This window comes from Polypterus senegalus, chromosome 8 (assembly GCF_016835505.1).
Source record: "Polypterus senegalus isolate Bchr_013 chromosome 8, ASM1683550v1, whole genome shotgun sequence".
NCBI classification, from domain to species: Eukaryota; Metazoa; Chordata; class Cladistia; order Polypteriformes; family Polypteridae; genus Polypterus; species Polypterus senegalus.
This window is the reverse complement of record NC_053161.1, coordinates 141,986,164-142,011,430: the sequence shown is the minus strand read 5'-3', so window position 1 is coordinate 142,011,430 and position 25,267 is coordinate 141,986,164. Positions and strand designations below refer to the sequence as shown.

Sequence of the window (25,267 nt, the reverse complement as noted above, 5' to 3'; positions counted from 1 at the left end):
CTGTGTTTATTGCTTTTTTTTTTTTTTTTTAAATTGGTTTTGAATTTTTTTTGGGGCGGCACAGTGGCGCAGTGGGTAGCGCTGCTGCCTCGCAGTTAGAAGACCTGGGTTCGCTTCCCGGGTCCTCCCTGCATGGGTTTCCTCCGGGTGCTCCGGTTTCCTGCCACAGTCCAAATACACGCAGGTTAGGTGGATTGGTGATTCTAAATTGTCCCTAGCGTGTGCTTGGTGTGTGTGCGTGCGTGCCCTCTGCGGTGGGCTGCTGCCTTGCCTGTGGTTTGTTTCCTGCCTTGCGCCCTGTGTTGACTGGGATTGGCTCCAGCAGACCCCCGTGACCCTGTAGTTAGGATATAGCGGGTTGGATAATGGATGGATGAATTTTTTTTTTTTTTACCTCTTTTGCCCTGTTTTTTGACCATTGTCTTGGATTTTGCATTGGGATCTGTGTTTGCCTTTGGAATTGCCTATTTTGAAGCCATTGCAGGTTACAGCACATTGTTGCTTATAATATAAATCTTGTGTGACTACTCAAGGATTTTGATGGTTTTCACCTCCTCTAGTGGGAATTCAGAGCACTTTTTGGAACATTTTGGAACTCCATGCTGTGTTCTTTACAGCCTCATGCCACTTCAGCCTTTGTGTTGTGACAGACGTCCAAGGACCTTGCCCCACTGGGACACCAGAAGAAGGGAAGGACTGGAAAAAGGGCACTATCTTCCCTGGACCACAAGGGGGCAACCTCCCTAGATTACATGGAGGCCGCAGAGCTTGGGAGCTCTACCCTATGGAGGAACGTGGCCACCACCAGGAGGTGCCTGGACAGGTCCGGAACTGTGGTCCGCAGCACTTCTGCCACACCGGGAAGGGCTGCCAGATGTTAATTAGGGAGCACCTGGAGCATTTCTGGGTTCTGTATAAAAGAGGCCGCCTCACACCACTCAACAGCCGGAGTTTGGAGGAGTAAAGGTGGCAGAGGAAGAAGAAGAGCAGAGAAAGAATGGTCTGAGTTTGGGCGGATTAGAGCACTGTGTTGTGTGCATAACATTTTGTAAATAAATAGTGTGTGTTTTGGGATATTCAGTGTCTGTCTGTCTGTCTGTGCCCGGGGGCTGTCTTATCACAGCATGTTGTTGAAAACACAACACACACACACAAAAACTTTTATCTACTACCTGGACATGACTATTTGTTGGTAAACCCAAGGCTTTAAAACTGCTATTTTACAGCTTATACATACATTACATCACTAGTGGTGTCACACATTTTCCTACACCACAAGAAAGGTAACTGCTGTCAAGTAAAGATGGGTTCTTAGCCCTGAATTTTACACAATATATAAAATAATAATAATAATGTGAATTAATAAATATTTGTATAAAATTGAAAACATCTGGTGAGAATATGTTGAAGACCTACATTCAAAGACATGCCCAAAATATTTTGAAAAGATTTGGAGAAAACACCATAGTAAATATGACGGTAACGCCCTATCTTACTTACTCACCTGATTTAGCCCTTTTCGTTTCTTTTCCATAAAACAATTAAGAACAACAGAAAAAATGTGATCATTTTCCAACCATCCAAAAAAATACAAAATTAAAACTTGACAAAACCAAGGATGAAAATGTCTAGGAATCATTTCAGAAATGGCACATTTATATTATTATATTACTTTGAAGGTTAGTGTTTATGAAAATGTTTCTTACATCTTATGCCAATTAAGTTTTAGTACATTTTGAAAGATGGCATTGATAAAGGTATATAAATACATTACCCATTGGTTCTTGAAATAAATACAAAATAGGCATTTGAAAAACACTTAGTGAATTTATTTAAACAAACATTTTTCTTACTCTGGCTTCAGAGAATCATGTCTACACAGCTAGTATCTGGCCTGCTGTCGCTAAAGATGCTACGAGTTAGGAAGAACAAAAAGGAACCTTGGGAAATGTCTGATGACTATGATAAGCAGGTAAAAATAAGGAAGGCATTTAGGAAATACTTGAGAAAAATACTTCTCATACAAAGATGGTGCCTCTTAGCGGTAGGTCACCAGCATCATGTGCATGACTGGCATCGCAGCTCAGCTGACAAAACAGCAGATGCGGGAGTTGGAGAGGCTAGTACACCAAGTCCAAGGTCAGTCGGACTTTATGGCACCAGAAGCAGATAGGCTGACATGTTTCTCTTTCCTCCTCCTCCTCCTCCTAATAGTCTCAATGGTGCAGCTCTTGATTTACTCCTTATACAAATAAATTATCTAATTTCTTCCTAATACTCAAAACTCATAAATTAAGAAGTGGAACCAATGTCCAGTGTTTTCACAGAATTTTAATGGCTAATTGAGTCAGCAAATATTACTTACTTTGGACACAAAAAAAAACATATTCTGATATTGTTTATCTATTGTGGGTGTGTATATATATATATATATATATATATATATATATATATATACACACACACACACACAAACACTGATAAATAATAAAGTCTTTATGTGCCCAGGTATGTGTACTGTGGTTGTTTGGAGAAATCCTATACATTTCATTATCTCAGCCAATTTATTCAGCATCTTTTCCATAATATGGGGATGATGGCCATGATATATAAAAATAGAACTGTTTTTAGGAAAAAAAAAATCACCTACGTTGACAGTTTGTGATCCAGAAATAATTTACAGGCAAAAGCATGTGCTTCAAAAGGCACGGATACCCACAAAAACCCATGAGATGCTTCCAGAACAGAAATCTGACGTGAGTGCCTAGGCTTTATACGCTCCTTTTTTCCCTTGTCAGGTTTGGTTGGAAAAACAATTGAGAGGAAATCAATAACTTCAAACCAGGCCATAGGAGCCATGAACTCTAGGAACCAGCAATCATTCATTTGGCATCCAAAGTCAGCAGATTTAGTTTGTGTAGGTTTCCTGAAGAAAATGAATCATCATGTAAGCCAGAAGATGCCAAATGAGACTGTCCTTGTCTCCTTAATTTTTTAATCCGGCAGAAACTTTCAGGTTTCTTGGCACTTGTCGTCTTTGACTTCAGACATTCTGCTGAAAGAGAATGAAAAGGTTCCTTGAAAGAATGTCAATTACTGTCAATGGCTGAGCACATATTTCAGCATAGGTGAGCTTTGTCCAAATGTAGGAGCCTGACAACTGGACTACATTTCTTTTTAAGAAGATAACTTCTGCTTTTTCTGGGACTAAGCACAATGAGGTCAACTAAAAGACCTTCACTATAACTAGATGTCCTGCAAATACTTTTAGCTAACTAGACAGAAATATACTGTGAGATTAGAACATACAGTTTTAACTAACTTAAAACATTTGCCAAAGTGTTAGCTAAGCATAAGTTCAGGAAGAATTTCACATTTCATTTCATTTTATAAAGGTGTATAGCTTCTTGAATGAAATATTATTTTGAAAGTATATCCAAATGGCAAGATGCTGCTTTACAAGAAACTGCATCTGATGTGTTTGCTATTTGCATCACATGCATGTTGCAAGTGATGCATGAATAGTCGTTTTTTAATTTCAAACATTAAAGACCTCTGCATAAAGACTCAGTAAGCTTCTGGAGGTTTCTTCAACTTGTACATTTTCCTCTTTTGTCTCTTGTTGTCCCCCTCTTCAGCAAAAAAGAAACAGAGGTAAGTAAGATCTTGCTGTCAAATCAGCAGTTTGTGCAAATCTCTGTGACACCAACTCATTTCTCCTGCTGCTTGAAGTCAGAGCAGGTAAGTAAAAATAAAAAAAAAAAATGATAGCAAGAAAATTAATCATTTAACTTGTCCAGAAATGACCTGAACAGGAATGGAGCTAGAGAAGTGTGGCTCAGTGACTCACTACACATACTGCGGATAAACACCGACTCTGTAGTTAGGCTGCACCAAAAGAACCTCAAAGCTGCATTATCTTCAATGATAGTATAATACACTGTCAAAGGGTCATAATCACCTACATTGGAATAAGCTGGTTCAGAAAACAATGAATGAAAAGTGAAAAATGAATGTTAATCTGTGCTTCAAAAAAATAATTAAATAACCACCAGCATTGGTCTTGGATTTTGCAACACATTTGTACAAAAGAGCATGGAAAACATAAGGTACTAAAATAATTTAGAAATAGAGAGTCCATTCCTAGTTCTTTGCATCTTTGCAGACATAAACATATCAACAAATCGGGCGTCTGATAGTGAATATGCTACTCTTATTTTTTTGTTCCCCAGTCTGCAATCAACAAGCAATAAATACAAATTGATACACAAAAAGTAGCACTTAAGTGTGTAGAAAGAATGGATGAAAAAACATAATTCTAAATCAAGCATCATACACACATGCTACGTTTTATGTAACTCATGTTCTTTCTTAACTTCTTTCCATTTCACATCCACCAAAGACTCCACAGAGCCTACAGTACAATTCAAATGTGTGAAATATTCTTAGTAGATAATTTCATTGACACTAATGTAGAGTTAATTAATTAGGCACATGAACATAGATTTGAATGTGCATTCTCATTTATCGTGATATTTTCACAGCCAATTGTCATCTCATTGATCAGAATATCTGACATGAATTAATCCCTTAACAGAGCTGACTATCCCAGAGGTTCACATACTTTTTCCCCACCAAAGACTCTAAACATTTGAACGATGTGCTCAGCAAAGACATAAGTAACTGCAATTTGTAGTGTGCTATTAATAAAATTACATTTTCTTTCTCAGATCAAATCTTAGATCAAACGAAAGCAGGAATAGTGGTCATTCTAAAGGGCTCCAAGTATCTTCTTAAAAACTTACTTTCGAACTTTGGCAATAGTAAAACTGGCTACATGAACACAGGTATTATATATACTGTACACATTGGTGCCTCGGTATACGTCCGCTTTGGAAGAAGTCCAACTTGGTATACATCCTGTTTGGACGGGAAAAATTTTGCTTGGTATACAACTCGTGTGCTAGAACACTGCGCGCTACCCTTGTTTACCTCTCTCTCGAGACAAAGTCACGACTGCCCACGAGAGTCAGTACGCCAGTTGCTAGGATTCAGTGAACAACCCGTGCTATAACTCTATGTGAATTTTCACGTGATTTTGTGTTTTTCCACGTAAATTTGAATTGATTGTTGAAAAGTATGAAGGTGGCATGCGTATCCGGGACATGGCTGCTGCATACCGTATGCCGAGAACGACAGTATCTACGATTGTGAAAAACAAAGACGTTATTAAAAAGTAAAGTGAGGTTAAATTTTCATTTATTTCATCTAATTGCTCTTGTATTTATGTATTATAGTATTAAGCAGTGTTTAAATTATATTATACAACCCCATCAATGTATAATATGCCAATAACAATAGGATTTTTTTTCATGGGAACGGATTAATCATTTTTCCTTTATTTACTTATGGGAAAAATTTGTTTGGTATACGTCAAAGGATCTGGAACGGATTAAGGACATATACCGAGGTACCACTGTATTTTGGAGGATGTTGACAAAGAATGACTAATTCACACTGTACTGTATAAATTTCAAAATTCTCAAAGTCACTGATAAAGCTCATTTAACAGGATTCTTTCAGCTAAATTGCAAATCACATACTAATGGACACCAGTGGAAATTAAGGGAAAAAGCATTTAACACTGAAGCCAGGAAGCACTTCTTCACACAAATGGTTTTGGAAATCTGGAATAAACTATTGAGCCATGTTGTTGGAAGTAGAAACCACGATATCCTTGTGTCACGCATGTACATCTAAGGATCATCCTCCTTGCTCATCCTCATAAGCAAACCACCTTGGGGATAAGAGAGGGCACTGTTGCTAAAGATATCATTCTCTTTCTGTTCTCACAGCACAGAGAGGATGCTCAGTGACAGCAACTGACTCCGCCCTATCTGGTCAGAGGACTAAATATTTGAGGTGCTCACAGAAAGGTGGCGTCTCATTGTGGACTGACACTCAGAGACAAAGCTCCAATTCAGACGCAAAAAGCATTACAAGACTGCTAAACACCCTTTTTGTTTGGATTAAATGGGGCAACCCGATTGGTGCCCTAAAATTTGTCCAGGTCCATTGTCATAACTCACATGAGCACATTTTAAATGATATCTGCATGAGATATTAGGATAACTTATCCATTAGCGAACCAAACAAGCTTGACAGACTGAATGTTCTCCTCTTGTTTGTCAAACTTATGTTATGTTATTCAACAACTTCAACAAGTATTTATTTGACAAAGGTAAAAATGAAAACTATTTAAATTATTAACACGAGGTATTGTTTTTATATATTTTCTCCAAGTCCTTCAGCTTCCTTTCACATCCCAAAAATGTGCAGGCTAACTGCTTATAGTTCCAGCAGGTCGATGTGAGTGAGATGGCCCTGCAATGGACAGGCATGCAGACATGGGATGGTTTCTGTATCACCCACAAAGCATTATATGTGTGAAGACTTTCTAACATTCAAAGCTTTCTGCCCTTTATTGCCTATATTCATCCAGTATGTTATACAATGTAATGTACAAGATGATCTTACACTGCACCGCATCTCCAAGTATAGACTAAACACTAAATACTGTGTGAAGTGGAACCGTAGGGATTTCATCAAAATAAATGTCTGGCAGCAGCTTGAAAAGCAGGCAATTTTTATATTTTTATTACGGTTTCAGGTATCAATTTTCCCATGATAATATTCTAAGTGATAAAACACAAACCTACACTGAGTGACCACTTTATTAGGTCACTATCTAGTACTGGGTAGTGCCCCCTTTTAAATCTAGAACAGTCGGAATATGACAAAGCATGAGAACAACAATACTTTTAAATATTTCTTAGGGGTTTTGGCAGGGGTGGTTAAAGTCATTCCTGGAGGGCCGCAGGATTTTGTTCCAACCCAGTTGCTTAATTAGAAAATGATCGTTGCCAATAATTACATTTAATGGCTTGTTAGTGCTTTAACTCTGCTATGTCAAGTCATTCTCATATCCTAGATTTTTTTTCCATTCTAAGGATATCATCCAAATACTTTGAAGTGTAAAACGGATGGGTAATTCTCAACCCTTCACTTTTTTTATTTAATTAAACCAAATAGTGCACGATAAATGCACACAGGTGTAAAGGGTAACAAGCAAAATGGATAACTGCTGGTTTCTTTTGTCATTTGCATCTTATTGTTAATAAGGAGCAATTAAAAACTGAGAATGCAGCTGTTTAAGACTTAAATAAGCAATAAGGGTTCAAAATCTTAATGAGGGAGACAACTAAAATGAAGCAGAAGTGTTTCTACAGCAATAAGTGCTTCTTAGTAAACAATTGGGTTAGAACAAAAACCTGCAGCCACTGCGGCCCTCCAGGAATGACATTGCCCACCCCTGGGTTTTGGTCTACTGTGACCCAACAGCAGCTCCGGCAGATTTTTCTGCCACTCACTCATGTGGTTATGAGCCTTTGGAGTAAACAGTCGTACCTTTCTTGCTCATGGAACCAGCTTGAGATGATATATGCTTTGTGACGTGACAAGGAAAGACCATGGCTATAAATGGGATACACAATCAGTTATGCTTAGATGATGCTGTCTCCTGAGAAACCCATTAAAGTACTACCTGTACTGTTGAGGCATGATAGGTCTATGGATTATTATTTGATTGATGCCTTGGCAGCTTACAACATTTGTGAAATACAATTGGTTTAATTTCTTTTGTTTTTCCACTTGAAGCACATGCCAATGAAGTGACTTGCTCATGGTCGCACAGTGACCATAGTGGGATTTGAACCCACAACATCAGGGTTTCAAGTCCTAGGTTCAAAGCCTAAACCACTTCACCACATTGCCTGCCAAAGTAGCACTTTATACACCAAATTATGATCCTGCTCTTAAAAACAGAATTTGAGATTTGTCAAAACAACATTTTTTTAATCATCTCATTTGGTTTTGGTGTTGACATGCCCACTGTAGCCTCTTCTTGTTGTTCTTAACTGACGGGAGTGATATCCAGTGTGGTCCAAAGCCCATACATTTCAAAGTCCAATGCACGGAGCATACCAATATGCTTTCTGCACATCCCTCTTGCAAAGAGCTGTTATTTTAGGATTTGCAATCCTTGTTAAGAGAGTCTGGCCATTCTCCTCTGACTTGTCTCAGTAACAAGGTGTTTTCGCTTACGGAATTGCTGCTTTTAGGATTTTCTCATTTAGGACATGCTGGAACAATCACGTTTGGCAACAACAATTATACCACAGTTAAAAGTGATATGATTTCACATCTTAGCCATTCTTCTGTTTGGCTAAACTAAACCTCTTTACTATGCCTGTATGTCGCATATATTGAGTTACAACACGTGAAATGCAGTTTCTTGGAACAGACTATTTGTGTTAAGGAACAGGTATACATAACCTTACCACCGACTGTGTAGGGACAAGCTTACCGTAAAAAACTAAAGACAGATCATCAACATACAGCATTTACCAAATACAAAGTAGTCATGCCACACCACTGTTAGCCGATTCTGAACAAACTGCACTTCTGTCATGTGATATTTTTTTTCTCTTTAAAATTAAAAACAGATCGACTATTAAAAGTTTAGGCTGCACCTACTGCTAATCATTAAGTTGCAGTCTTGTTTTGTACTAGCACAACTGAGAACAAGCATGCCTAACCAAACAATCCAGTACTGATGATTGTGGAAAAAGACAGTAAGTTTGTAATCTACAAAAGGAATCAGCAAGATAGGTTTGGTGGACAAAATAAGTAAATGAGGAAAGCATTCACACCTGCTCAGTCTTATTTCTTAACTCTGGAGCTTCTCTGCAGTGCTTATGGAGTAGATCTCCTGAAGTTGTTTCTTCTGGTCGTCACTGAGAGGAGATGTTAAACAATGATACCACGTAGGGTCAGTACTCTGGACCTCTAAAATCAAGCAAAAAAGAGGAGAATTTAAAATATACATTGGCTTAAGGCTTTGGGTACCCTGTTGCTTTCTACACTACTTTGTGATAATACTAATAATAATAATACATTTTATTTATATAGCACCAATTAATCATCAGCAATGTTATTAACCAATCCTGAAAGGTGTGCCACTGACTGACTGCATTTTACAACATATGGGGGTCTAAATGATCTCCTACTAACATTTAATACTCTATGCTGCCAACGTCAGTGTCTCGCACTTAGGCAACTGGTGGAAATATTTTATTATTTGGTCATAAAACCTGGCCTTGAAAGTCAAATTTGTACTGCACAATAAATGTAAACTGTGATTCGTGACTGAGCTAAGAGACCTAATGGCATAAATGTTGTACAAATTAAAATAACAAAAGTTAAGGGAAACAGCGATGCTTCTCATAATGACCAATACATTCTGGAGTACAGAACTATGAAAGGAACATCATTTTTAACACTGCACGTGCAATATGCTGGTACTCTGCTGCTGCTAGCCATTTTGATCAGTACGATACTGATATATCTCTGCCACTGAATATTTCTGGGTTTGTGCTGCAACCACCACCACTGCTAAAATGGTGGGGTGCTGGATATTATTTGCATGTGTATTTTATTACATATATAGTGGGTACTTTGTTTAAGGAACACAAAACTTCAAAACCATTGTGCAAAGTAGTAAAAAAAAAAAAACTTGTTCCACGTTCTGCATAAGTGCAAGTCAATGAACTATCCTTATATATAATATGATACTATCCATATGTATGGTGTTCGCGTCAGTACCTTGACTCAATACAAGTTAGAACCATGCAATGGGACTCTGTCTCTGTAGTTCGAACAGAACGTGGCAAACGCGGATGCAGTATTGCATGATAAGCTAAGAATGTTTGAATGCTTCAGTGACGCTGCTGGACGGCCGAGTATAGTAAGTCGGCGTTGGTTCGAGCAGATAACAGTAAGTTCGGTTGATTTTTGGAACGTTGGTTTGGTGGGGCGTACTTTCCAAGATTAACATTATCGACTGACTTAAACCCTTCGACAGCTCCGGAACCGTAAATAATTTAAAACGTATCACCATTTGCTTGGTATGTCGAAATCTATCTTTGGGTTGTTCGGTTTTGGCATCCATCCTTCTGACATCTATTGGTAAACTGAGTAATGACAGCTGAGTATTAACAACAGTCATTGGTTAAATTTTAGCCAATCTCAGATCTAAAATAACCACGCCAACATAATTATTACTCCAACTCTGATTAGAGTCGTAAAACACAGTTTGTTTTGAAATTTTGTTTGCCGGAAAAAATCAAATGAGGTGCGCCGAAGAGCTGAGTTCACGTCTCGTAGCCCTGTTTAAATAGGAAGCTCTTCATTACATCGGCCAAAAAGGTCTATTTAAGCACAAATCAGTGCCATGATAACAAAATCATTTCAAGGACTTAAAAAAACAAATAATTCTTTGCAAAAAAGTATGGATTTTACAAACGTAGAATTTATAGCCCGATTCGATCGGGCTCCCAGTTGCTAGTTCACAAAACATAATTACATAAAAAATATTTTAACAACACCTTTTTGTATACTATAAATGACTAAAGTAGATATGTGCATGATGGCTGGAGGTAATATACAGAATATGAAACATTATCAAGAAGCTATAAAATCACCCAGAGTAATCTGTACCATTGTGAAAAAGCAGTCAGGCACTGGCAATGAGAGATGCTGGAATGTACCTCTACACTTACGCAGGACGGCTTCTTGTCTATTACTATAGGGTTTAGTTTTGTTCAAACTACACTGGCAATCTGCACAATTATACCAGACTGCCACTTTTCGTTGTGTGAAATGCATTCCAAGTGCAATCCTTGCCTCTAAACAACAGCCCATGTGCTAAGGAGCAGTGATATAATCTCAAACCTAAACCATTTATATGATTACATTTTTATTTCATGTATAATTTGTTAATACCAGCCTAAATAAAATACAAAACTAGATCTGGATGAAGTTGACACATACTCAGAAGTGAGGCTGTAAAGAACTGGTACACGTTAACACTGTGCTCATAATCTAGCACTGTGCTATACTCCTCAAGGATAGTCCCCTCGACTACATCTTCATCCCAATAATCATCATCGTCATCATCATCTTCGTCTTCTCCTTGGTCTGAAGTGGAAGTGTGTTGCTGGTGTATCCGTTCCCTAATTTCATTCACCTCATCTTCATCACTAGGTATTTCTACTAAATGACAAAAGGGCAGAAAACATAATTACATTTATGCACATTTAGATGAATGGGTCTAATTAAATTTCATTTCTGCCTTTAAATCTATAGCATTTAAAGGAGGTGTGCTGTCAGGTTACATATATAATTAATTTAACAAACAAATGAAAGTCACCTCCGTATAATACATAATCATCAATTTTTATTTTATATTGTGCCTTTCAGCACTTTGAGTTGTGTTATTTGCATGGAAATGTGCTATATAAATAAATGTTGCTGTTGTTGTTTCACTGAGAGCACTATGATGATTAAGCAGGAATTCAATACGAAGCAATGCGAGATTTAGGAAATTAAACTGCAATAAATATATATAGATGCAGGATGAAGAGGCTGCTGCACTAACCACTGTGCCATTGTGACACCAAGATTATGAGTTCCTCATTTAAATGCTGTCCCGGCATACGGTCTTTGTGAAATTTGTACTTCTCCCCGTGCCCCACATTTATTTCCACATCTCGAACACATGCATATTAGGCTAACTGGCATCTCTAAACCACAAGTGATTGTGTCCTGGTATGGACTGGCACTTTGTCCAAACCTGAATGATATTTTGCATGGCAGTCTGTACAGTAGCCCACACTAATACTCCAAAGTACTGTTACTTTAAAAAAATGGCTAAAAAAAAAAATCAGTAAAAGTATGTGCAAAAAAAGGTAACTTGAATAAAAGTATCTGGTCAATCATGGATATGAAGGTGTTGGGACAGAGAACAGGATGACCAAAGACAAAGCAGATGGACTGTGTGAAGGGGGATCTAAGGGAGAAAGGGGTGTCAAGTGTATAACAGACGAGAATGGAGGAGGCTGGTCAAATATAGCGACCCCACATGAAAGTGGGAAATGCTTTAGATTGGAGAAAAAAAAAAAAGGTATCCATCCAAGAACCTCCTGGAAAACTCAAATTGGTTGGTTTTAAACTACTCCCAATTCTTTTGAAAAGGCCAAATAAACTTTGAAGTTCTGTCTTTAACACACAGCCCTCTGCAGAAGCTCATTCAAGCCACTCAAAAAAAGAAATCAGAAATGCATTAAAAGCACTGTGGCATAAAAAGTATCACTGCCATATTCCACAAGCGTATTATAAAAGCATAAGCGTAAGGCAAAGCTCTCAATTTACCAGTCGATCTACGCTCCTACCCTTACCTATGGTCATGAGCTATGGGTAGTAACCGAATGAATGAGATCGCGAATACAAGCGGCTGAAATGAGTTTCCTCCGCAGGGTGTCTGGGCTTTCCCTTAAAGATAGGGTGAGAAGTCATCCGGGAGGGGCTCAGAGTAGAGCCGCTGCTCCTCCGCATCGAGAGGAGTCAGATGAGGTGGCTCAGGCATCTGAGGTGTTGAGGTCCAACCGGGAGGAGGCCCCGGGGAAGACCCAGGACACGCTGGAGGGACTATGTCTCCCGGCTGGCCTGGGAACGCCTTGGGATTCTCCCGGAAGTGCTGGAAGAAGTGGCCGGGAGAGGGAAGTCTGGGCCTCTCTGCTTAAGCTGCTGCCCCCGCGACCCGACCTCGGATAAGCGGAAGAGGATGGATATTATAAAAGCTGTCATACTCAGTTAGGAAAGCAGGCTGAAGGTAATTCAACTGCTCAGTTTTATGAACAGTGACACTGCTACAGCTTTCTTCATCTCTGATATATAGTGAATGTATTTAGGGCATCATTTTCTAAGGGCCTGAGTTTACAGTTTCTGTTATTTAGTGCATCAGTTTTGTATTTTATGTAGTCAGTGACACAATGGAGGTGAACTCTAGGGAAATGTTTTCTTGGTCTCCCTCCTTTATTATTTTGGTTGCCAGATGCTTCTTTGTTTTGGGATCTGAACAGAGGTGGCATTGTGATATACAGTAGACTTTGGAGCCTACATTATCCTACCATTGTTCCACACCATGGTACAAGTACCTTCTAAGATTTAGGAGAAGCAACTTCCCAAATTAAACAATGGCTTTCCTGTACATTTGTAGTTCTGCACAACAAGTGAAAATATCTGACTACATTTCAAATCTTTCAGCAAAACATAAAACAGGTAATAGTAGCCAGTGTGGTGTTCTTCACTCCAGTCTCCTGTGGAAGCAACCTGAGCTCAAAAGCATAATGCCTGAACAGACTTATCAGGAAAGCCTGCTCCATCACAGGGCGAACCCGGGATACACTGGAAACTGTTATGGAAAAGAGGGCGATGGCAAAATTGGACGCCATGAGGAAAAATCTGTTCCATTTTTTTCCAGGAAGTGCACTCTTAGAACACTTTTAGCCACGGGCTCTTTCCAGCATGGTGTGCCGAGAAGCGCCTCTGGGGGTCTTTTCTGCCCTGTGCTATCAGGCAGGCAATTCAGCGCTTCCATCCGATGAACTCAGTTTATTTATCTATCGATTGATGGATTGGCTGGCTGTATTATTTGTATTCTTGTTTTTTTTTTTCTGTTGCTGCTGCATACATCTAAATTTTTGCATGGGATTAATGAAGTTTATCCAATCTAATCTAAAAGACAATATGCAGGAAGCACTACACCAATATGCACACCCCCTGCAGTCATCCAGGTAGCACATTCTGAATCCCACCCAGGACTCACCCCTTAACACATTATATAACATGCCCGTACGGAACACAGCTTTGGAGTATCTACTGTAAATTTCATCTACAAGGCTCACAATATAAAACTGGGAATGATTGATGACTTTACACTTGGACTGTCTATCCATTTACGATATGCAAAGCACACATAAAGTAGAGTAGCAATACTGTATTACCATTTTCTTCTTCATCCACCTCAGAATGCTTTGTGAAAGTGTCTTGCTTGGCCAGCACTCGAGATGCATACACATGCTTCAGCCCCAGGAATAGGAGGAGAATCGAAGGGACAATCTGCGCTGCAACAGCTTCCAATGCAGGGGGGCGTTTTGTCATTTCCATCAGGATACTCAATCCAATAATACAGACTTTTCTGTCATGAAGTCTGAAATATAATATATTTTTCTTATCTTTAAGGCATAAAAAAAAAGATCAGATGATAGTTACAATTTAGAGATAAAAAATTCACTCTGTTTACCTCAGGTTTTAAATTGGCAGTAAGGGAAAACAATCAGTTTCCCACCCGAGAGCTGCATTTTTTTAATTTGTAGAAATCATCTGCACAGTGCATACACGATTAAAGCCAGCTATCAGGCCAGCATATGCATTGACACAGATGAGGGCATCACGATCACACGACATCTGATTAGTAAGATCTGGCGTCTGTCATGAATCTGACCGATGTATTTGGTGGTTAAATGTAGTGCACAGATGTACAATTAACAAGGCGGCTATGTGTAGCAATGCAATGTTTGAATACATTACTACGATACGAAATTGGTCAAGTCTACAACACAGGACAAATGAAAATGAAGGATTCAGAATGCCTATTTTGAGGCCGATATATGGGACTGTTCAGGAAATTCAGGACTTATGGTCATTCTACTAGTTAGTTACTACAATAGCGTATTTATTTAAACAGTGAATCACTTCACTGCAAAAATAGCCAACAGAATATGCATGCACATAAGGTATTTTTCTATTTTTTTCCTTAAACATTTCACTGCAAATGGTAGTCTATTAATAACAAATCTGTATAATGTAAGCTGATTTCTCTTCACCCAGTAGCTACAATTAAAGGAATCGTTCTACAAGGATAAAAGCAGCTTTGCTTCCACTGTCTTGATGATTCATTTAAATTAGATGACGCTTCTGCACTCATATTTAAATACTAGACTAATAGTCCATGATTTATACAATACAATTTATTTTTGTATAGCCTAAAATCACACAAGAAGGGCCGCAATAGGCTTTAACAGGCCCTGCCTTTCTTGACAGCCCCCCAGCCTTGACTCTCTAAGAAGACAAGGAAAAACTCCAAAAAAACCCTTGTAGGGAAAAAATGGAAGAAACCTTGGGAAAGGCAATTCAAAGAGAGACCCCTTTCCAGGTAGGCTGGGCATGCAGTGGGTGTCAAAAAGAAGGGGGTCAATACAATACACAGAACAGAACAAATCCTCAATACAGTATAAAAATAAAAATTTTACACGTACTTAGTAGAATTTAACAATAGATGATATCACATATGATTTGGATTTGTTTAGAGTCCATCAAGCTGCCTCCCCCAATTGGCCATTCCACCTGCTGAAACAGTGCTGGGCCAGCCAATCTGGTGAAAGGACCCCTCTTTCCCACGATTCCTGCAATCCTGCATCAGGGATGACTTTACATTAGGCAGGAAAAACAACTTTGCAGGTGGGCCGAGGCACCAAGTGCCACATTTATCATGAACTGAGCCAGCTAGTAAATAAATAAAAGGCTGAAAGTTGTTACTGCTTATGAAAACTAATCAGAACAAAAGTATAATCCAACATTTTAAAAACCTAAGGTGCGTGGAAGCGGACAGTAAGGCAGATTAGGAAGAAGCTTAGGTTATTAATTGAGCAAGACATTAGTGTGATGTGTCCACAAATCACTCAAATTTGACAATTGTATATTTCCTTTTTTGAAGCTTTTCTGACAAAGCTTTCCAGTTTTCAGGTTCTCTTTTATTGCTTGGTCCAAACTGCATAAATAATATCTTGCTTCAAAATAATATCAATGTGATGCTTTTTTGTTATTCTTACCTATGGTCACTAACAGGATAGCAGCTTTTTTTCTTTCTTTTTTTTTTTTTTAAACAAAGGCTACAGGCAGAAAATTCAATCACGGCTCAGAAGAACGCTATCTAGTGAAATCAATTTTCAGGACTCTGGTCGATCCACATGGCGTCAGTGACACCTACTCATTGTTTAGCATTGAAGTGGTTGTTTATTCTTTATATCCCTAGTCATGTGAAATCAATACTTCAGTCACTACTGCTTTATTACATTTTACCACCGGCCTGCACCACAACTGTATGCTTGCCCTGTCCATCATGGATTAAGTGGTTTATTTCAGAGAGTCAGCTTCATAGCATAGGTCGGCCCTATTATTTACAGAAGCAGCCGGCTTTAACTTTCCGAGGCATTGGTAGACACCTAGCTTTACAATTCATGCCCTGTGCTAATGTAACTGTTTTGGTGCTACAAAACAAATGCTCACAACATCAGTGTGGCTCAGTGGTCATAGGAGAACAGGAACTATTCTTCTGGTTAAAACATTTTGACAGTTCCACCATGTTCTTACAGTACCAGAGGAAAATGCCTCAACTCTGACAATCTCAGTAATTGCAGATCAGTCTCTAAGTTATATTTCCATCCAATGTCCTTGAGCATGTTGTGACATTTCATTTCAATAATTACTTAACCCCCATTAAGCTAATGGATTCATTTCAGTCTAACTGTAGGGCATAAGACAGCTGTGAAACTGCTTCCGTTAAATGAATTTACTTACGGCAGATGTCATGGAGCTAGTTAGCATTTTACTCTTTGGGAACCTTGGCACAACGCATGATATGGATAACCACTGTTTTGCCATTACAGGTTTGTATTATATTAAACTTAAAACAACTGCAAAGGGCTCTGATAGTGTCAACATTAAAGCAGGCCTCCTTTTGGATGTGGCAAGCTTCTGAATTTGTCAAGTTGTGACAAGGCCATAAACAGTTTAGCTGCACATATCCAATTTTATGTTTTTCTTTAACTATGGTAGGTACAATGCATGCAGATTTAATTAAACTTAAAAAAGCTAAATAAAAAGTGAGCACAATAAACTGCCACAGTAGTAGACCTGCATAATAAAGGACACATTGTGTCCAGGAAATTGTTTTCAAACAGAACATTAATGATGATGACAATAAAATTGATTAGAATTATTACTAGATGTGTCTCTGCATTAAGGGCTAGTGATGCAATGCCCCAGCTCTGTTGTGCAAAAATTAAATAATTAGTAAACTTGTCTCAATAAATAATGCATTGCATAAATTTTTTTGTAAACTGAGTTTGTCATATTCAGATTATTTTAAATTTTCCAGAATATGATCATTGCAATTTCTAATCCAGAAAAAGATTTCTTTTTAGAGTATGTGAAATCTTCTTTGTGCCAGATGCTAACCTGTTTCTGGTTGTTACTTTACTCAGTGTGTGCATGTGTAGATTGAACTCTTCAGTTCCACCTTGAGATTCAAAGATTTTTAAGTGATGCATGAACTCCTTGACGTGATGTTTGCCAGTTCTGCTGTCACTCCAATTTTTACTGGCTACTTCCGTGCAATGCCACTAATTTAATTTCTGCAACATCCCCTGCATATACATTCATGTTGTGACAGATGGGGGGCACTGTCGTCCCCTTGAACCCTCAGGCCAGACGGCAGACACCAGATAAAAATCTAAATTCTGACTTTATTACAATAATAATGTGGACAAAGCACCTCCACCTAAACTACACAATAAACAATCAATAATCAAATACAATCCTCCACTCCCAGACATGTTGTCACCCTTCCTCCCAACTCAGCTCACTGCTGGGATCTCCCACAGTCCTTTTATACTTCTTGACCCGGAAGTGTTTCTGTCCCTCAGTCCATGTGACTATATTAACACTTCTCGGAAAACTCCTTTTCTTCAGCCCGGAAGTACATCATTTCCTCTGTCCCCTCGACTGGGAAGTACTTCCGGGCTATAAGGCAAATAGAAGTCCCTGGGCCTCCCTACAGCGTCCCCTGGTGGGCCCCACGTCATCCAGCAGGGCTGTGAAGAAAGCCATCATTGTCCGTGATTTCCTGCTGGAATTTGGGGCACCTCTATGTTGCAGGGAGGGCCCCATCTGGCAGCTTGGGGGTATTGGCCAGGAGAAGCTGCCAGCCATATTCCACAATGCCAATGACTCTTCCTCACACCATTCACTTGTGGTTATAGGCAAAACAATTTGCACTCACTCTACCCAGTTCTGTGAGCCAATCCAAGTCAGGAACCTTTGAGATCATCAGGGGTCATGTACCTAGGCTAATGGATTTAAGCAGAAGAGCAAGTCAAGTAAGTTCTGATCTTTAAGTGCTTGATCTCACTCTCCTTCTCTCTCATAAACACACATACCCTTCTGCACAGCTTCTCAGGACGGCTCTAACCCTTCTAAAAGCCTCTCTTCTCTTCTCTCTCTCTCTCTCTCCCTCCCATGTCTGTGTGGCCCCACCACAATTTTCATGCTAAAAACACCACTGATTACTACATCAGCAAAATTTATTTTTAAAAAGACAATAAATGCAATCTTTAATATACAGGAGTAAAAAAAGCTGTTTGTGAGACAAAAAAAATACTCCTTTTTCATTAGAAACACACAAATTCAAAAGTGATTATCCTTTCAGTCAGAAATAAAGCAGTAGGAAAATACTGAACACCAGAGCTTTCTTACAGTAAAAGACTCCATTTATCTTATGCTTAAAATGTGAATAACAACCATTATTATTATTTACTGCAGAAAGCTGACATTTGAAAGCAATAAACATAATAATTTCAAAATTTATATGGACATGCTGACAGTTACTTTAGTGCAAGAGCTTGAGAATTGTTTAACAGGCTTTTTTGATGATTTACTGTACATAATAGCCATAACTGAATTGCTCGTACCTGTTTCTCTAAGAATCTAATAGGATTGGGCAAAAATTTACAAAAAGTAGACAAACTGGTCATTTTTTGGGTTTTAGTTTGTAAAAGCTTTTTTTAATTTGCCATAATGATGCATTCTATTTGGGTAAATGTTAAATTAAGGTTCAACTTTAATTAAAAAAAAATGTAACACAATTCTTAGGAGCCTAAATAACTGAAGCAGGTTTCAAATTGCATGGATGGATAGAACATAAGTATTAATAAAGATTACAAATATTCAGGTAATGTGACCAAGAGGCTAAGGCAATGTGCTGCACATTGTATACAAGACACGTGAGATACACTTATAGCGTGTGGGAAGCTGTTGAGCTCACTACATCTGGTTACACTTGCTATGTCCATTCCTTCGTTCAGGATTCATGAACTCTGTTATAATTTAATGGAACTACGGTTGTATATGCAGCTGAACGTTGCCTGTACTCTGAAACAGCTTATTGTGCTCATTTTAGTGGAAAAGGGAGAGACTTTCCAAGTCTTTGCATACTTCTAAAACTGATTATTATTTGATGTACAGTACATAGTAGATATTATACAGTGTTAACTACCTTTATCTTTCAAATAGTTTATTTCTTACACAGATAAAAATTGCTAAAAAAAATAAACCATCCATCCATCCATTATCCAACCTGCTATATCCTAACTACAGGGTCACGGGGGTCTGCTGGAGTCAATCCCAGCCAACACAGGGCGCAAGGCAGGAAACAAACCCCGGGCAGGGCGCGCACGCACACACACACACACACAGCATACACTAGGGACAATTTAGAATCGCCAATGCACCTAACCTGCATATCTTTGGACTGTGGGAGGAAACCGGAGTACCTGGAGGAAACCCACGCAGACACAGGGAGAACATGCAATCTAACACTAATGTTTCTGTATCTGAAAGTAATCATCCCTAATGTAAAAAATGCAACTAAACAGATGCTTAAGAACAAAACTTCAGTAATCAACACACATCTGTTCTGTATAAATAGCACAAACAGAAATTGTTAATGTGTCTATTTAACAGAAAACAAAACTAAGCCCAAAAGAATAAATATATTAATGCTGACTCCAATATATTTTGGCAAAGGCTGACATTTTCCTGCATTTATGCTATTCAATATTGTCTCATAAGTTCTGTTGAAGCTGTTTGGAAATGCTGTTTACTCATGCAACTGAATAACTTACCCAAGGAAGCAGTCAGTGTCGTTCATCCACTGATTAATAAACTGGGCTGTGATGGGCTCAGGACTATGTGGGAATCGAATATTCTCCAGTGTGTCAATAAGCAGAACTGGGTCATAATAAAGAGCAGCAATGGCAACCTGCAGACACATTATTCGAAGCTCATTGGATTTAACTCCTCGTGTTAATCTCTCCAGGACAGCTTCCACAAAGAGAGGGATACACTAAATTAAAAGAAAGACACCAAAAGTGGTTATCAATAGGATAAAGACCCACCTCTCCTCCTCATTCATTGGTCAAGAGCGCAGTCTTCAATTCAAAAGCTCAATCATGTTTTAATGCACTTCTTGTTTGTGTACTACTTTAATTTATCAAAAAGTGCATGGATTTTGCAGGTTGTGGACAAAAGAGTAGATAACAGACGTGGATTATTCAACTTAAGTAACTTTAGGTATTCTCAAGGATATTTTGATATTGTTTGCTATTTTTCAGCACCACCATTGAAGCCTGTTATGTTATATAAACTTTGTGATCTCTGTTCTCCATGAAAAACATTTTTAGCCATCTGTATAACAACATGGGGTAAGTAACAGATAAAAAGAAAATGTCAGTTTTGGGTGGAGTATTACTTCAAGAGAAAATTTTAAACAAGCTGTGTGAGAATTTATGTGGTGTATGGAATTAAGAGATGTCAGATAATAATGAAGATAAACTGAAAAGTCCTATGATGAGAATGATCTGGTTGTCGTGGGGTAGAGGCAAGTACAAAGTAGAGCAAAATGAAGTGTGCAAAGATCATAAGCCATTTGATGAAAAAAAACTCATGTCAGAGGTAGGTACACATGAAGAAATCGTGTATGACATGAGAAGACTGGGTCTCACTCCCAAGGGTAATTCGGGGAAATGGAAAAACAGTTGATCTTAAATAAACTCAAATAATGCCAGTTATACTACTGGTAAACTCTAACAGTTACTTTCTCCCACCAACAGTCAGCATTCCCGCATATACAGAGCATTAACAAAAGAGTTACAAACTAGAAGTGGATTGCATCACAGATCTTATTTAGAAGACCCATGTTAGGTATTGGGTTGTATGGGGGAACATTGATCATCAATGCTGCATCAAAACTCCAGGGACCTGGGCTTGATTCCCAACCCATCCAGAGTCTATATACATTGTAAATATTCTATACATCTCAGAAATATTCATATTAGGTTAACTGATGATTCTATACTGGTGCGATATAAATGAGCATGTCTGTTTGCCCTATAATGGATTGGGGTCACTCAAAGTGTTGGTCCCTGACTTACACTCAAGGTTGCTGGGTAGACTGGACCTCCTGACAATCCAATAATGGACAATGCAAGATGGAAAAAAATAGACAGATGTAAACTGCTAGGCAGTATCATGGTAGTGCAGGTAGCTTGCTGCCTCAAAACATTTGGGCCCAAGACAGAATCCATACTAGGTGTGCTTTCTCCCAGGAGTTTGCATTTTTTTTTCGGGGAGTGGACAGGCTTCCATTGGGAACTATTTATTCCTGGATATAGGATTTGCATATGTACCAACTCAAAAACCCTGACTGTGTTTAAAATGATATAGAAAATGGAAAGCACAAATATTACCTGCAGAACATGTATAACAGAGCTTAGAGTGAGCATATCATACGTGATTTCATGTAGTGTAAAGCAACATGCACCTTGAATGCTAAGGACAGGCTCCTTAATCATGACTGTAACAGCATCTGCGTTCTTGGCTTCACACAAGGGTTATAAAATGTGCTGAATCTGAAAAATCCATTATAGCCACTCATAAGATATTTGGAAAGCTTTTTTTTCTGTGAAACTTTTAGTGGAATTTTGCTTGCTGTCATTTGCTGGCCAATTGTCTATACAAGCCCAAAGATCATTGGTTGAGATGTCACAATACCTGATTAATGCCTCTCCCCTTACATTGAAGGATTATGACTTCTAATAGCTTGGCAGCATGACATTCTGCATCTTCCCCACTGTCCCCTGTCAAAACCTAGAAGGAAAAAAAAGATGAACTCATTAGCCACCTTTCTAAGGTCCAATTGTTTTCTCTGGAAAATCTTAAAAATCGTCACCTTTTTACACATAGTGTAAATAATCTCTAGATGCTTAGGGTTTGAAAGCAGCATGTCTGTGTCCACTGTCACATAGTTGTGTAAAAGCGGCATCATATCTGAGAAGACAAAAGATGATTATCATATTTGCTTCTGATTAGATACCCACTAATAACATGAAGCAGCACTTACTTTATATTAATATAGCATTTCCTACTTAATGATCAGTGAACAAAAAAATAAATAAATAAAGCAAATGGAATGGCTGATATTCTCCTCCTGAACTTTTTCCTTTGTCGAGATTTAGAACAGTAAAGAATTTTAGCCTATGATGATTGATCTTTTTTTTTTTTTACCTCAACTTGCTTCCGTGTGAAGTATTCTGACCAATTTTTATCAAGCATTCTATAACTGTGATAAGCATATTGTCGTTAGATTTTTTCAGAATTATGATCATCTTAATTGCTTTGGCAAGTACCTTCATATAGTTTTACAATATAAAGTTAGGCCCGTCATTTTTGTTAAAATTTTGTAATCAATCAGATTATTAAACCACTCACTCACCACTTACACAAAGGCTTATATTGATATATTGCTGTCAGGCAGGCATTTTTCCGTGAGATGACAAATTAACCAGGGTTATCAAAAATAAGAAAAACACATAGAGATGGGTCAAACATTGAGTCTGCTGTCAAATATCATAGATCACAATGCAGCACAGCTTGAAATGACGGGTGTACTGGAATATCTGTCTTCTTGAATAATTATACAGTGCTGCAGAGAAGAGTTAGATATCATGAAGGGTTAGTGTACTCGGGCCCTGTTCATTATTGCAATTAGCTCATCTACAAGCTTTGTGCCGTAAAATTGAATCTGTATTTTCTGGGCATCCAAACTCATCCTGAGGTGTGAAGTAAGAATGAACAACAAACAAATGTATACAAAAAACAAAAAGGGACAGTAAATGCCAATTGTTAGCAGAAAACCATTACATAAGAGGACATCATTAAATTAATTGTGTTTTTCTATCTTAGATGTTCAAAAAGCCACCTTCAAAAGCCATCTGCTCAAAAAGCAGCAGAGCATAGTTACCAGCCCTTTCCCCATTGCACCTAGCTTATGTTTCACATAGAACCCAGGAAATTCCCTGTTAATAGTCTCAGGAAGTTTGTGGGGAAAAATCAAGTACTACTCTATAGAATACCCAATATGGAGATTGCTTTAGAAAATAAGGACTGGTTTTGAGGAGATGTGAGAAAGTTATACTGGGTGAACTTTTGGATTTACTAAGCCTGACCTGAAACATAACCATTGAAACAAAGGACACACTTATTGGCGCACCGATTAAGTGAATTATTCCAGATTATTCAGTTAGCCAACCTTTATCATGGTGTGCTTTGTGCTGGGCTGAGCCACTCATAGCCTTTCTTTAACATGCTCTATAGCTCTAGTCCACTGTTGTGCTTAATTCTATTTGAACGCTCTATTGCAGATTTAAACATAGGCTTTTTTCACAATTTTAATGTTTCTGTTACAGTTTTAGGTCTTTCAAAATGTTTTTCACAGTTATTCACATTTCTTTCTCCTACTAGTTTTGACCAATCTGTTTTTAGATATGACTGTGATTTTTTCAAGCTCTTTTTTCTGCTATGTTCTTGTGACGGTGCGGGTCCTGCTCCACGCTCCCTCTTCCAGATTTGGGAGCCCTCGAAGCCAACGCCATCGGTAATGTAACTGGATGAACTGGCAGACGGTGACAAATCAAACTGAGCTAGGGCACGGTGTTAAAATGAAAAAGTGCTTTTATTAAAAACAACTAATTCAACTAAAGACAGCGCTCAAATACGTCAATAAATAAATAATCCATAAAAAAGGTAAAAATCCAAATGTTTAAAACAAGGCTAAAACACGAGAATAAAAACCTGCAGCAGACATTGTGGCAAATCAGCCAAGCAGAGCTCTTTCCATGTCTCTCCAGCTCACCCATGGCTTGCTTAGCTGGACAGACATCAGCCACCACGTTCTCACACTACCGACCCCCGTTTTGGCTACCAGACCGCTCAGGGTCGGTTGTCCTCCTGTCTTCCTTCTCACCCACGCAGTCGTTCCTCGGATCCCTAGCGAGGAGTCCACCTTGATCAAACCCACTCCTCCACATAGTAAGTGGGCATGATTGTTCAGCTGGCTGGCTTGTACACTCACTTTTCCCCAATGTCGCAACCTCACTCTCCAAGCCTTTCTTCCTTTTTTCCTTTTGTTTTATTTTCTCTTCCTTTGTTTTACCCTCTTTTCCATCATCTTCCTCTCTCTGTGCGGGCCTGTACAGTGGAACCTCGGGTCACGAACGTCTTGGACAACATACAAATCGGGTTACAACCAAAAAGTTCGCCAAACTTTTGCATGTGTTCATGACCACATACTCGGGTGACGAATAAGCCAGTTTCCCTTCCGGTTCATACGTGCCGATGATTTCCGCACTTGTTCAGTCTCTCCCTGTGCAGCGAGCGAGCGAGAGTGTGAGAGTGAGTGAGAGGAGAGAGAGAGAGAGAGAGAGAGAGAGATGGCCACGCAAGGCAGAGAAGGCAGTTAAAGAATGCACTGGGCTTGTTTGTAAAGAGACTGATTCGAGCATTGTATTTAATGAAGACTTTTTTCTATTGGATTTTAACCTCCACTTCATTTCTGTTCACAGTGATCGGTTCATAGCGTGCATTGTTGCAATGTTACTTTTCTTGGTTGTTTATTAAATTATGGATTTTTCAAATGTTCATGTTTTTCCCTGTGCTTAAAGCTCATTAAAAAAAAAGTGTTTACAGCGAGCGGTTCGTAAGGCTATAGCATGAATTCTTGCAATATTACTTTTCTCTGTTCAAGGTTTTCTCAGTGTTATTCAACGTTTTTACATTTAGTTTACTATTACGCTGTGCATTCTATGGTATAATTAGCTATTTTTGTGCTTAAAAATATTTATAAAAATATATTTACATAGTTCGTACGGTTTGGAATGGATTAATTGTATTTACATACAATCCTATGGGGGAAATTACTTCGGGTCACGACCAAATTGGATTGCGACCAGAGCTTTGTAACGAATTACTGTCGTGACCCGAGGTTCCACCGTAATTTATAAAATGCAGCTACAGGGCTACTCTTTCAGAAATCTTGATATTCAGCATGTAGGTACACAGCTTTTAACTATGC

General features: G+C 38.6%; 1 protein-coding gene across 3 annotated transcripts in view; it reads right to left on the bottom strand.

Moving 5' to 3' along the window:
- Nucleotides 1–1,807: 1,807 nt before the first annotated feature.
- Nucleotides 1,808–25,267, bottom strand: part of ipo8 (importin 8) — a 101,185-nt gene continuing 77,725 nt past the window's right edge. The window contains exons 19-25 of one of the 3 annotated variants that reach the window (XM_039761859.1): nucleotides 22,088–22,185; nucleotides 21,910–22,005; nucleotides 19,983–20,203; nucleotides 13,965–14,170; nucleotides 10,951–11,172; nucleotides 8,772–8,907; nucleotides 1,808–3,055 (exon numbers count right to left, since the gene is read on the bottom strand). In XM_039761859.1, the coding sequence (XP_039617793.1) occupies nucleotides 8,789–8,907; nucleotides 10,951–11,172; nucleotides 13,965–14,170; nucleotides 19,983–20,203; nucleotides 21,910–22,005; nucleotides 22,088–22,185 (962 nt within the window). In that variant the 3' untranslated portion in view covers nucleotides 1,808–3,055; nucleotides 8,772–8,788. The remainder of the gene's footprint in view (nucleotides 3,056–8,771; nucleotides 8,908–10,950; nucleotides 11,173–13,964; nucleotides 14,171–19,982; nucleotides 20,204–21,909; nucleotides 22,006–22,087; nucleotides 22,186–25,267) is intronic. The other 2 variants (XM_039761860.1, XM_039761861.1) reach the window with 2 other exon arrangements.